The 14,503-nt window shown below is 46.0% G+C and overlaps 1 protein-coding gene across 5 annotated transcripts in view; it reads left to right on the top strand.

The window, feature by feature from the left end:
- Window positions 1-10,582, top strand: part of ebo (exportin ellipsoid body open) — a 32,499-nt gene extending 21,917 nt beyond the window's left edge. For all 5 annotated transcript variants that reach the window (XM_089587822.1, XM_089587821.1, XM_089587820.1 and 2 more), the window contains exons 14-19: window positions 583-736; window positions 2,319-2,465; window positions 4,132-4,391; window positions 5,364-5,609; window positions 7,627-7,902; window positions 10,013-10,582. In XM_089587822.1, the coding sequence (XP_089443948.1) occupies window positions 583-736; window positions 2,319-2,465; window positions 4,132-4,391; window positions 5,364-5,609; window positions 7,627-7,896 (1,077 nt within the window). In that variant the 3' untranslated portion in view covers window positions 7,897-7,902; window positions 10,013-10,582. The remainder of the gene's footprint in view (window positions 1-582; window positions 737-2,318; window positions 2,466-4,131; window positions 4,392-5,363; window positions 5,610-7,626; window positions 7,903-10,012) is intronic.
- The last annotated feature ends 3,921 nt before the right edge of the window (window positions 10,583-14,503 follow it).

Here is a 14,503-nt window from a genome sequence, read left to right as displayed (position 1 = left end):
TACCACTGTTCTAGTTCGACTACCACGTATTTTGTGATCATTTTTGGCCCCATCAAGGGCAAAGGATTGAGATTCGACTGTGTTTCTTTCCATTCGATGAAAGCTTGTGCTTTTGAGCTTTGCCCAGCTGTATTTTGTTTGAGCATGAAGCTCTCTAATGTGCTGTTTCGCAGGTTTGAGAAGCAAATTTAATGAACCTTTTGCAATCATTGTAGTGGAAAATGAAATCTGTCAATTGTGATTAGTGATGCTGACGAAAGTTGTTGGCAATATGAGTGAACCAGTAAGCCACAGTGTTCGAAAAAGAGTGCTACCTCAGAATTACTACCTCGAGAATTCTACCCAAAGAATGTTCAGCTGCTGATTGAGAGCAAGGCACAATGCATAAGTGGCCAGTGTCAAACCACGAACACCGGTAAAGAGGTACGGTAGGGAAAAAAAGGGAGAAAAAAAAAAACGGTACTCACTGTAATGGCCTGAATGGCTCGACATGAAATTTTAATGGCCTGCAGGCCACACGATAACGCTTTGGTGGAGTGTATGCGGACCCCTGTTCTGAGAGGGTGCATGTTCAACATGCAGTGTGAGCAGATGGTGGTGCAGTCGGTGCATGCGGCGCTCTGTCTGCAATGGGCCGGCACCCCTAATGCCGCCCAGTGCTGGAACCAGAGAGCAGTTGCCGAGACTAACCTGGTGAATGCCTTGACTCAGCCCCTGGTGCGGCGTGAGCCACCAGGTATGTACCACTTGCACGCCCCTTTTGGGGAATTTGGGGATTTTTTTGGGGGGGGGGGGGGGGGGGGGGGGGGGGGGGGGGGGGTTAGGGAATTTTAGCTTTTCTCCCCCAAAATTTTACGACTAAAATTCAAGTAAAGGGGAACTTTAGGAGCCAAACTTTTCTAGTTCCATTTTCTTTTGCCTTACTGGTCAATGTTTTAGAATTGCTGGGGAAAAATGCTAGAAATAAGGGTTTTGGGGGTCTATTCAAGGGAATTTCTGATTGTGGCGTAGAATAACATTGCTCCTTCAATTCTCTCGGGTTGGGCCTATACGACGTACTGTGAGGAACGAATGAAACGCGAACAAGAAAACTGAGGTGGCAACACAAAAACGTCAACATATTAGCTCCTGAAGAGCGAGTAGGAGTGAGGTTGATTAACACTTCTGAAGGAGAGTCCTCACGCTTTTGAAGTGAAATTGCCTTGGTCAAATATTTGGAGGAATTCCTCAAGGTGGAGTAGATTTGTAATAAGGGAGTAATTACTCACTGACATCCACCCGAGCTCCGGTGAAGCAGTGGTCCCAGGTTCGAACCCTGGACCAGGACGAAGTTTTCTTGAACTATGAAGTCTCTGAAATTGCCCTCTGCTAGTATTGAGTTTCCCTTGGATAAGAGCTTCTTATTTGCTGTTTATGGCTCAGTTGTCTCGTTCCCGTTTCGTATTTTTTTTTATAGTACATGTTTTGCTCCTGAGCTAATTGTCAAACTTGAGCCTTGGATTTAATTAATTTTTGTTAGTGAAAATTGACTGCATTGCTCTTCCTGTCTATTCTGCTCGTGTTTGACAGCAATAGAAGCATCTGTAGAGAAAAAATAGAAAAAAATGTATTTATAAATGGAGTTATTTTTCTTCCCGTCGACCAGCAAGGTTGGAGAGTACTCCGTGATTGCCATTTGTAAGTCAATGGTGGTGTAGTCACTCAGAGAACCTCATACAAAACGTTTCGACATCATCGCAGTTTGCTTGCCAAAAACAGCTTTTTTAACGTTTTGTAAGTTATGAAAGCTCCGTTTTCAGTGAGAGTGGCCTGTTTGTCATTGGAACATGGTAATCTATCGATACTGGCCAACTTCAATCTGTCCTCCTAGTACAGGTGCCGTCGTACACCATTTTCCCATGCACTGTGCAATGTCAGTGCACGTTAAAGAACCCCAGGTGGTCGAAATTTCTGGAGCCCTCCACTACGGCGTCCCTCATAGCCTGAATCGCCTTGGGGCATTAAACCTCCATAAACCAAGCCAAACCAAGAGGGTGGGTGCCATCATTGTGCATAGCTTTCTGTGCAGATTTCTGAGGCTAGGCCGCAATACCATTCACTTTGGGCCGGTGATCACGGAGTCTCTTTCATCACTGACATCACAAATTTAAACTTCAGAGTGACTGGGGGAAAAAAAAAAAAAGACTTGCATTTTTAAGTTTTAAAGGCACAAATGTGCCTTTTGCTGCTGAATGAAAATGGGATGGAGTTGTCCACTTCGGTATCCCTCTGAAGAGCAGACTGTACTCATAAGTTTCCTTTCATCTTGCCTGCTGCAGGACCAGCAGTGGAACGCAGCCTGAGCCTTCTGCGAGCCATGGTGGAGGTGCTCGACAATGGGGGGAGCCACGCCAAGCAGATTGCTGCTGTGGGGCTGGCTCCAATGTGGCCCTTGCTGCTCGAGCGTCTGCCTCCCAGCCTGCAAAGTAATGCTGCCAGCATGGCCAGCATATTTGCATGGAAAAATAGAGCATGCGGATGCACAGACTCTCAGAAAAAGCCCGCATTCGATTAACATGCCCACTGTGGCATCGAGAGTCCTAATCGCTGTGCGTCATAGCCCACTAGTGGGTCACCCTTGAAATTTTCTTGTATGCCACACCACCGTGCCATGCCACTGGTGGAACCAGCTTCTTTGAGCCACCAATAGATGGCAGTACAGTCGGGCCCACTTATAACAATATATTGGATACAACAATGGTCAGTCGTGGCACCATCAGCTTTAACATGTGTTCTATGGTAAAATAAACTGCTTATAACAATGCTGTCAAGGCACATTATTGGTTATAACAATTATATCTGGTAATTGAGTGTCAACCATTATAGAAAAAAAATACAAGGAAATGCTACAACCACACCAGAAAACCACGCTTACAACACAAAAGCGTGCGCGTGTCGGGCCAACCAACGGACTGAGCCAGCGCAGCGACGCCATGAACGCAAAAGAACCCGTGACCACGCACTCAGAAACGATGCCACCGGGCGTGCCGAGGATGCTTGCGTGTTGCAAATACACAGGAGGAGAAATGACGGATGCATTCCCGTGAGCGAAAGACTCATGCAGAGAAGAAAGTAGGGAGCATCGCAAGGAGCCTTGGTGGAGTAGTCCATTATTAATGTTTCTGAGGGGTGCGCTGCTCACAGAAAAAAATGCGCAGACGCGTTTTTTTTTTTTTTTTTTACACTCTGAGCTACGGCTGACACCGGCAGCGCATACGGTGCCCCATCTTCCCCTGTTCTTTGCTAACTTCCCCACACTCCCAGCTTCACATATTTCACGCGTCCCAGGGGCAGGAGTCATCACGTCAGGCGAGCTGCTGCATTGCTGCATTGGCTACGCGCCATGCTCACTCCCAATCAGTCGGTGCAGTGCGCGTGCAGCCAGCACTGTTTTCCTCTTGTCAGCTGTCACTGCACCCTTGGTTCTGCACGCTTCTTGACTTTCCCGTAAGAATCACTTCCGGAAAGCCGGTTTGATTCCTGTGACGTGGAGATGCGCGAAGCACCCGCCGGTGCAGTGACGGGGGTGCTTTAGTCATCAGTGAACGGTGAACATTTTTCCGGACCCCTTAAATTCAAATTAACGAGCTTTTACAGGCATTAGAACAATCAAACCCCTCCGTGTATTTACTGTCAATAAATGCTATGAAGTCTGTCATCTTTTCTTTTTTTTCGGCACAACCCTGTTATAACAATTATTGGTTATAACAATGGTATTTCCATGGCACTTGAATATTGTTATAAGTGGGCTTGACTGTAGTGAGCATCTGCCTCGCATGAGGGAGGTGCGGGGATCGATCCCCAGTGCCGCCGGGTACCCACCGGTGATACAATGGGTACAAGCTTCCCCCTGGCCTGGTGCTTGGCTTCTTTAGGGTGAAATGCGTGGCAAATGGGTCTTTGACCCCACCTTGAGAACACTGAAACCATCTTGTGCAATGGTGCTCTTTGGCCCCAGATGCCCTTGCATCGTAAAAAACTCCCACTCAAGATTTTCTATTGTGACAGCAGAAAAATTTCTTGTGTGTTTCCAACGCATTTGCGCCGTTTAAATGAGATCGTCATCAAAGAGGGGGGGTATTCCATGCGCAGGTGGCAGCAACGACCCCGTGCTTGCCTTGCTGGAGTGCGCGGTGCGCATACTGGCCGCCCAGCTAGGGGCCGATAAGGTGGAGCGCCTGCTCGCCATGGTGGAGCAGCGGGTGTCCCAGGAGCGGGGGGAGAGCGAGGTGGCCGGCATCGAGTGGCTCATGTCCCTGCTGCAGCCCCTGGTGCGGGAGCCCAGCCTGACCAAGTTCCTGCCCGTCGTGCTCCGGCTGTGCCTCGATCAGATCCAGCCGTGCCTTGTTCAGGTCAGGCGCTCACTCGCACTTCGGCCGATCCTCAGCCGAGATACTGGGAGGGTCCGCTGCTTGGGACGTGTCCGCATCAGCCTGTACGGATGGGTTGGAGCTCCGAATTCGGAGGTGATAGCTGAGCATCTTGGCTGAAACAGCATTTGCCTTTGCATCAGCGATTGTAGCGCGAGAGCAAATATTTTTATAAGACTTGCGCTAAATATTACTACCACCATTACGATCATTACCACCATTACTTGCGTGCTTCGCTGCCAAAGGCGTTGCTGAAACCAACTGTGCCTTACTTTTAGTGAGAGATTATTCCAGTGAACTGGTAACAAGATTAGACCTCTTGTGATATCTAGAAGGGTGCGGTGAGGGGCTAGTTGGTATGACGTTATAATAATAATAATAATCTTTATTTCCATCGGTATGATGGAGGAGGTTGTGGGTAAAAGCTGCTCATAAACGGCAGCTTGACAAAGGCCCACAGCCCCCCTCTACAGGGCAACAGCAGCAAGGCATGGAACAACATAAATATACACATCTAAACTCTTCGCGATTTAGCAGAGACAAAATAAAATACAGTAGAAAGAAAAAAAAAGAAGAAAAACAACAACAATGCAATAAATACAGAGGGCACAAAGAGGTACAATAAACAAATGATTAAATATACATATCATAGGAACACAGGTACAATTTTTAGGAGTGTATGCAGTGAAGCTGTCGTAATTCGCGTTTAGATATATTAAACAGGTCAGTCCCGGAACAATGAAAAACTGGGCAAAAAGGACGGGACAAGAGAGAAGACGATGGTGGCTAGCTGCGAAGCACCGTTGGCTGCGGCAGTCATGCGTGGTGGCATCACTGCATTGACACACAGTGCTCGTGTGTGTCATTTCTTCCCTACATCCAGTTTCCTGCACTGTTTTCGTCACACCCTGAGGGTAAGCGGCTAGAATCTTTGTTGTTGTTGTTGTTGCGCAGTGTTCTGGCCTGACGCCTGTGCTGGGTCCGGGGCTGCTCGATCTGCTGCAGCAGAGTGTCACTTGCCACTGGCGCTATTTCTTCCCCGGCGGAGTGGCGGCCCCCGAGCAGCTGAACAACTCACACGAGTTTGGCCGCATCCTGTCCGTCTTTGGCTGGTTCCTGCACCTGCCCGAGCCAGACATCGTTCGCCAGTGTGTGTTAGCGCTGGACGCATTCAACCGCCGGTGCCGCCTTTTTCAAAAGGTTTGTCAGTGAGAGGTGGGAGAAGTGATCTCTCTGGCTTCACCAGCACATTATGATCTTTGCAAACATATCTTTTCTTTTTTCTTTTTTGACAACACAGACAATGTGAATTAGAAAACGGGGAGCCTCGAAGTGTGTAGTCACTGCTTCGTATAAGCTTGTCACTGCTACAAGCAGCATTTGTGTACAATGTTCTCAGTTTTTATTGTGTATTGTACAAATTTGTCAATCCTGTTAGCCTCAAGGAACATCAATGGGTTTTGAAAGGTGAAAGGTGGATTCCAAGAGAAGGCAAGCGCAGCAGGGGGTGGCAGAAAGTTAGGTGGGCGGATGAGATTAAGAAGTTTGCGGGGATACGGTGGCCGCAACTGGCGAAGGACAGGGTTAATTGGAGAGACGTGGGAGAGGCCTTTGCCCTGCAGTGGGCGTAGTCAGGCTGATGATGATGATGATGGTGGAGCCTTGTGAGTCTTGGCTTTGATTCCTTTTTTCCTAACATGCACGCACAGCCTCTCAAGAAGTGCCCAAGTGAGTGACCAAAGGGGGAAACAGTTCCCTACAAGCAGTTCCAGTCTGACATGTTCTGAAATAAAGTGTTTAAAAGGAAAGGTGGAGGTTGAGGCATGCATGGATCTAGGTACTGTCAAACCCGAGTATAACAAACTTGGATAGAGCGAATTATGCTTTAACTCAAACACTCGGAAGTTCTTCTAGCATGATACGTGCAAAATATATTTTCGATAGCGAACTAAACATTGGATATGTCGAACTCTGAGCGCTTGCGTCGGTCATCAAATGCTCGCCAACGCGCCACTGCGCTGACTTCGGGTAGTCACATAGTCCGACCAGCCAACCATGATTTCTAGCTTTGGGAGCTAGTGCAAGGCACGCCAGTCTCTACAGTCTGAGTTCGGGGGCATGGCCTCCCGTGGCCAGTTTGTTCGGTGGTTGGCTTGGCAGGCTGCGGTCAGCTGTCTCCGACTACTGCTGTAACCTTTTGTAAATACAGTTACATAAAGTCACCTTCTTATCAAAGTCGTCAAGTGTCCAGTATCTTTGTCGCAGCAGCGTGCCAAGTTACTGAAACCCATGGCACCCGTGACCTTACAGGGGTTCATTAACATGGCTACCGCAGCCAGGATTAAATTTTACTACCTATGGTCAGCTGCTAAGCACTGTAACCACTGAGCCATTGTGGTGGAGATATAATGAGAGAGTAATTACTCATTAGCATTCATCCAAAGGCAGTCTTTTTTTAAGGGGAAAGCCTTTAATGCCTCATCCTTGTTGACAGAATGCTGTCAGCAGAAGCTTGTCAGCATAGGTGTCATGCTTTTGATGGGTATATGTGAGACAGTTATTGGCTAATTTCCTTTCCTCAAATACAATTTTCATTGTCTTCATTACGACCCCTCTTTGTCTTTCTTCTTTCACTCCTACTTCCTCCCTTCCTGTATGGTGCGGTTCAGGTGTCCACCGAAATAACAGAGAATTACTGCGCCCTTTCCTATCCTCAAAAAGGGTTGTGTTCAAAGGTGCTTCCAACCAGCAAGGCATCAGAGTGGAATGGGTGGTGGTGTTCCTGTGGACTCCCTGGCAGCGCTACAACACGCTGTCAGGTTCCACTCCTAAAGGCGAAGCTTAAGTGTCATTAATTAGCAGTTAATTAGTATCTAGTAATTAATCAGTAATTGCCATTAATTAGTAATTCGCCATTGCTTAGTAATTAGTCATTAATTCTGTGTGACGTCATCCAGTGGTGAGGTAACCAGTGCCACAGAGGCAGTCAAAGTGGTGCAGAAAACGCTTTCACCTCTACGCACTTTAGACAGTCAAAGTGCCCCCTGAATTTTTCTTCGCAGTTGTGAAAGCTGTAGAGCTTTCCTTGTTCTAGAACTTCGTTTAAATGAAGGCTAATAAGTAATGACTCCCTTATTACGAATTCACTCCACCTTTGGGTATTCCCCTAAAGTCATTGGGTGGCGGACGTGTTCTCCTTTGCTGCACTCCACACCAGGTGGCCTTCCGGGAGGGCATGCTGGCTCATTTTGTGGAGGCTGTGCTGCGGTGCCTCGTGTCGTCGCCAGTGCGCGACCTGCTCAGGGATGAGTTTCAGCGCCTGCTCTTCTCCCTGGCGGAGGTGGACTTCGAAGTCTTCTACGGCCGGCTGCTTCCGGCACTGGTTCCACCCGAGGAGCTCAAGTGGCTCAAATGGGAGCGCGACTTCTTTGGCTTCAAGCGGGATTTGGAGTGCCTCGTGGGCAACCTGCGGCGCGCCACTGGCTGAGACTGGGTGCGTATGTCTCGCCTCAGGATGGACGGTTGTGTGTGAGGACCAGGTGAAAGTCACTCTGGGTATCATGAATGGCTGTCTGCTTGAATGCAGTGAGCAGTGGTTTAATTCCAGCTTGCTATTTTCGTCACATTTGTGCTGAAATTCAGTCGCCGCAGGGACATCTGCAGCATGCAGGTGATATTTTCAACAACGCAATGACGGGACACAGTAAGGAGACATCACGAGTGCTGACTATCAACTCGAGTCAGCGCTCGTGGCGTCTCCTTACTGTGTCCCGTCATTGCGCTGTTTCAAATATGATCGGTAACCAACAAGCCCAAATCGCAGTACTTGTGATGCATGCGATGGTGAATTGTGACATGTCACAATTTCTCAAGTGCATGTGGGCTTAGCCCATCTTCATCTAGCCGTGCGCGGCATTTGGCTGTGTCCAGGGAGGGGGGTTTGGGGCATAGAGTTTCTTACTATTACCTCGAGGGAAAGCTGGCAGCCCGTCTATGGGAGTTTGCATGGCGACCCCTCGAGACCACTTCAGCCACCATGGGCGCTCAAAGCATCATGGGGCGGTGAGCTACTTGTTGCGGAACTGCAACATTTGGCCAAAAAATAATAGAAAAAGAAAGCTGTTTGATAACTACAAACCTCCTAACATTCAATATCTGGTCTAATGATTGCAACAAACGAGCAGAAAAGCATTTAAGTGCAAAGTTTGCCCAAAATAAGAGACGACTAGCTTTCCTATTGGCCAAGGGATGAACACTAAAAAAACTAATATTTCGTAATTAACAGGAGCACTTTTAAAAGTAAATATGTTTTTAAAAAAAAATGTTGTTGCTTAGATACTTTAAGAAGTTTTTTAATGGCATTTCGAAAAGGTGAAACCTTTTATTGGCGTCGTGTGTCTATGCGCTTGTACTACTATGGTTTTTGCACACTGCGTTCGCGCGAAAGTCGTCTGCGCACACACGAACAACATTTTCGAAATGAAATGCTTTAGTAGTGCCACTCTATGTTTCCGAAAAATTACGACTGTGCCGCACCGAGTAGCTCACCGCCCCATGATGCTTTGAGCGTCCATGGTGGCTGAAGTGCAGCGCCGCCAGCTTTCCCTCTAGGTAATAGTAAGAAACTCTATGGTTTGGGGGGTGTTTTGGTGTTTGAGCCGATGCCGAGTGTTTGGGCCTTTTAAGACCCCATGGCAGAGGCTACGCACTACTTTGTCCCTCTTGCTTCTCGTAGATGGAAACACAGGGGCTGACCTGACTGGGAGAAATTGACGGTTGTCCTTTCCTGTCTTCCTCTCCATCTTTCACTTTCTTGTCTCCTGATCACTTTTAAGGTTTTCCTTTATTCCTGGAGCCAGGGATTAACCTTGAGTGGTGTTTTGCCCACCTTAAGTAATATTCATATCAATTCTTAGAAGAAAACGCAGTTACCCTCAGCACTGTGGCCCAACAAATTTGGGCTAAATTGTGCCACAATACATATGCTTTCAAGAAGCTTGCAGGCAAAGTCACCCCTCCAGTGTACGTAGCTCATTGAAAGAGCTAGAATTTGTTAGGCCACAGTGGCGAGGGTAACCGCGTTTTAGAAATTTAAAAAAATTATTTTATATGGATATTACTTGCGGTAAGCTTAACACCTCTCAATAAATAAGTAAACTAGCAATAGTTAAAAAGTTAACAACTCAATAATAGTTAAGCAGCCTACTAGTTAGCACGCCTTTGCTGTATTCTGATGCGCTGCACCACTGACAATGCTATGCCGAAAAAATGCACTGTTCTTACTTAAAAAGCCCATTTTTAAAAATTGCAGAACATCTTAGCTGAAGCATCCAGTATGTGAAGCATGTGGAGGCTAGCTCATAATGAACCACATCTTACCGTAGTTACACAGTAAGTCGACTCAAATGTAAGTCGACACCCCCCCACACCCCCACCCCAATATTGCATGTCAGGAAAGAGGGGAGGAGGGGGGAGTGCACAGCATAGCGATTGTCTCTCGGTCTGAAACGTAGTTGTAGCTAATGGTCAGTGGGACCATAGTTATGATAGTGACCATGTCAGTCATGCCTACACTCATCTTAATCTGCGTTTATTCATTGCAGGTGGGACATTGCGTGGCCTTGCTCAAGTTAAAGGCTGGATTAGCGGAAGCAAAGATCCACTCCTGCGTTGCTTCAGAAACCGTGTGACGGGTGCCACATGGGGATAATTCGTGCTCAGTGATGTTGCCCGCACTCGTCGGGTCACGAACTATTAGTATGTGCGTATTATTGCGAACACCACGGACGTTATATAATGTGCTGTATGGATGTGCACGTGCGCACTTGTTATATGGAAGAAAGATGTGTCTATTTGAAGTTTGGATAAATATTATTAGCAGAACAAATCACCGTAAGGTTGTGCTTGGAGACCGAAACGAGACTCATCGCTGTCCAAGTCCTGCTGCGACAGCGTCCAGAAAATGGAATTGAGAAGCCGGCAAGATGCTTACTTGGGAATTGTGAAGAAACTTGGTTTACACGGGCATAAGTGTTTACAACAATCTTCTACCATGCCAATATTTTTAATGTTACGAGCGTTGTATAGCACAGTGGTCATGACGCTATAGCGGCTATACAGGGTGTTTCACCTAAGACTTTCTGCAATTTTTAAAAATAAGCTATTTGAATTAGATGCGCGCTTTTCTGGCATAGCATTGTCAGTGGTGTAGTACATCATAATGCAGCTAAGACGTGCTAACTAGCAGGCTTGTTAACCAATATTTAATAGTTAACTTTTAAACTATTACCGTTGGGCTCCTTAATTATTTAGAGGCATGCAGCCCACCGTAAGTAATGTCCATATCCGTTTTTAGAATTTCGAGAACGTGATTATCCTCGGCGCTGTAGCCCAACAAATTTCGCCTACATCGCGCCAAAATACATGCGGTTTGAGAAGCCTGCAGGCAAAGCAACCTCTCCAGTGAACCTATTTCGTCGAGATAGCCAAAATTTGTTGGGAAACAGCGCCGAGGATAATCGAGTTCTTGAAATTCTAAAAACGGATATGGACATCACTTATGGTGTGCTACATGCCTCTCAATAATGAAGGAGCCCAACTGTAATAGTTTAAAAGTTAACTATTAAATATTGGTTAACAAGCCTGCTAGTTAGCACGTCTTAGCTGCATTATGATGTACTACACCGCTGACAATGCTATGCCAGAAAAAGCGCGCATCTAATTCAAATAGCTTATTTTTAAAAATTGCAGAAAGTCTTAGGTGAAACACCCTGTATAACACAGTATTCTTATAATTTCACAAGCTACATTGCAACAATTGCTACTGACTTTGCTGTGGAGAAAGCCTTAACTCTTCAGCACTGCTAGTAGCCATGGCCTGTAATCATTTTTATTGTGTGGTGCAGTGGCTTTATCTGAAGCGAAAGGAGTTCCTGTTGTATGTATGGTCTGGGCAACTCTTGGCAGTCGTACACACCACGCATTACACATCATCCATTGCCAGTCTCATACACATTGTGCGTTGCGGTCCAGAGCTGACATTTCAGAATTTCACAGAATAAAAGAGCTTTTTGCAACTGATGTGCTCAGCTTACTGGAGGGAAGTTTGCATTTGTGCGTTTTCTTGTGTTCTTTGTAGTGTTGATGTGTGTTGTTTAGCTTCCTCTAATATGTACAGTTGGCAACAAAAATCTGTGGGATGCGTGTGCTGCGGAAGAAGATTACTGTAGCACTTCCCTGCAACTCGGTCATCTTATAATGATATCAGTAGTTGGAGCATGCATATACCCTTGTATTTTCAGGCATTTCAGCCGATTGGCTTGTGTGACTTCTTGAAAATAATTTTTTTAGTTGAAAACTGATTTTTGAGGAAAGGAAACGGTTTGCCATGAGCACACCAAGGGAAGAGAGGAAGGTGGGAGTGAAAGAGTAAAGGAAGAAAGAAATGCTGCCAGGATAATTTCGACCACTGACCACCTGGGGATGTTTAACGCATCCAGAAACTATTGCTGCCTACTGTATGCATCTGATTTACTTGCTTCAGCAGGTACCACGTATTGGTACTTGTTGAAGTACCAATACATTGTGTAGGTACCAGCAAGTATGTACCAAGCCCACGCTTGCACTTTGACCATAGCTATTGAAGCCCTTTTTCTTGCGACATGTATCGCTTTTTTTCTTTCTTACGGAAGCAACCCATATAGACATCCTATGTCGTCAGTGCTTCCTGGAGTACTGCCTCATATCTATTGATGCGTAGTTATTTATTGAGAGTGCATTTGCTAGCCACATCATATGTTTGTATTTTCTTTCCATTTTTTTCTTTTCTGCTTCGTTTGCCAACTTATGACAGTTTTTATGAAGATCATGTTGTGCTGTTTCCTCTGCATATTGAACTAAGTTATAGAAGGTTTTTACTTGTTGCTGTCAGTCTTTTTTGTTTGCCCATATGAGCATTGTTTACAGTCGAAAATGTATAAATGTACGTCATAAATGATCTAGTCTCCCGAGATTGTGTACTGAGTCTTTCTTTATTACCTTTTTTTTAAGTTTGCACCAGTTTTCCCATGGTGCATAATGGCTGACTCACCAGGATAATGAGTATGTTATTTCTGTTTTAAATTGTTACTGCAGCGGTGGTCTAGTGGTCTGAGCATTTGTCTCATATGCGAGAAGTGCGGGATTCAGTACCCAGTGCTGCTGGGTACTTGCCGGTGACACAATGGGTACAAGCTTTCCCCTAGCCCGGTACTTGGCTTCTTTAAGGTGAGGTTCTTGTGAAATAGGTCTTTGACTTCACCTTGAATAGACGAAAACACCTTGTGCTGTGGTGCTTTTTAGCCACAGATGCCCGTGTGCCATAAAATTGCATCATCTGTTTAAAAGTTTTGCAAACATATGTGCTATCATGAGTACATCTGGCTCTGAAATACAAATTGATGAAGTTTGTCGTGTTCATATGGCACTGTTCTCAAAAACAAGAAATGTTGTCTATTTGGAAAGGTCGGAATGAAAACTTGTATATTGCATTCTTGCAATTGACGAGAATGGCCAGTTGACCAAGTTAAAACACAAATGTCAAAACCTGTGTAATCTACTCCAGCTTGGAGGGGGGATTCCGCTATACTTTAGACCAACTCTTCCCACTTCGAGATGCCAATTTCGTTTCGCCTTGCTATCTGTTAGCTGTCCTGGGTTCCATCCCTAGGCCAGTAGTCGTGTGGCTGCACTTGAGCGCATACTTATGAGTAGTTACTCCTTTACTACTAAGTGTAGTAGACTTTGGCTGCCTTGTGCATTCTTCAGTCACTCTTGCAGACTGAAGACGCATTGAGCAGCTGTATTCGCCTGCCAGCAGTTGCAGCACGGTAGCAGGTGCACACTAGCAGGTGTAAGGCAGTCGACCACAACATTATGACATTATGCTATCGCCATTAGCTGGAAGGCCTCTGCTTCACTCTTTGGTTGTATCTGACTGTAGATGCCTGCTACCTCCCTGCTTCAAGATTCCTTTTGTTAGGGCGGGGATGCAAAGGTTGATTATGAGAAATTGGCTTTGAACGTATCATTTTTCCAGTTTTGTATTTACTGTTGCAAATTTGGTGTTGAACACATGCTTCGCCTGCTTGTAGAGTAGGTGAAGCTGTATGGAAAGGCTGTCTTGTTTAGAACCACAGCATCAAGCCATAAATGTGCAGTATGAACTATTGCAAGTTTATAAGTGGATAATGTACGTGGCTGCGCAAGTAAATGGAGTGTTATAGGTGTAGAAATCCTTCTAGGATGGGGATCCATTGGGGAAAAAAAGGGGGGGATTCATCGGTTCACAGCCGCCGCGGTGGCTCAGTGGTTATGGTGCTCGGCTGCTGACCCGAAAGACGCGGGTTCGATCCCGGCCGCGGCGGTTGAATTTCTTTGGAGGAGAAATTCTTGAGGCCCGTGTGCTGTGCGATGTCAGTGCACGTTAAAGAACCACAGGTGGTCGAAATTTCCGGAGCCCTCCACTACGGCGTCTCTCATAGCCTTAGTCGCTTTGGAACGTTAAACCCCATAAATCAAACCAATCATCGGTTTACAAGTGATGTGCTGAAACGGGAGCAACACGAGCGTTGCAAAAATTCCAGCACTATTTGCTGTACTCCACGAATGAAGTGGACAACGATAATTGGTAGATACTGTGTACGTGCATTTGTAGCAACAAGAAAGAGAGCAAGATTGGTGCAGCGATGTCGTTGAATTTTCTGTTGCACTCTTCGATTCTGTTGCCCCTGCAAAGTGCTCCTTGTCGCTGCAAAGCATTCTGGCGAAGTGCATATACATATATTTGGAAACATAAGCAGGTTGATAATCTAAGTTGACCATATGAGCGTGGACACTGTAAAGAATGTGTAGCAGGTACCCAGTATACATTTGCGCGATAATGTTGATGGAAAACTCGGTGAAAGGATGGCAGAGGTTCGGGATTGAAACCAAAAGTAGCGCCAAGTAGCGCTAGCAGACGATTTTGATTTTCCCATGATCCTTTGCGTGACTCCAAAAAAAGATCAATTGAATTTGTTATTTAAACCAGTTTGTGAAGTTAATGTTTTCATTTG

The sequence above is a fragment of the Amblyomma mixtum genome, chromosome 4 (genome assembly GCF_055824585.1).
Source record: "Amblyomma mixtum isolate Tamu chromosome 4, ASM5582458v1, whole genome shotgun sequence".
NCBI lineage: Eukaryota > Metazoa > Arthropoda > Arachnida > Ixodida > Ixodidae > Amblyomma > Amblyomma mixtum.
Note: the sequence above shows the minus strand (reverse complement) of the source record. Positions and strands in the feature narration are given on the sequence as shown.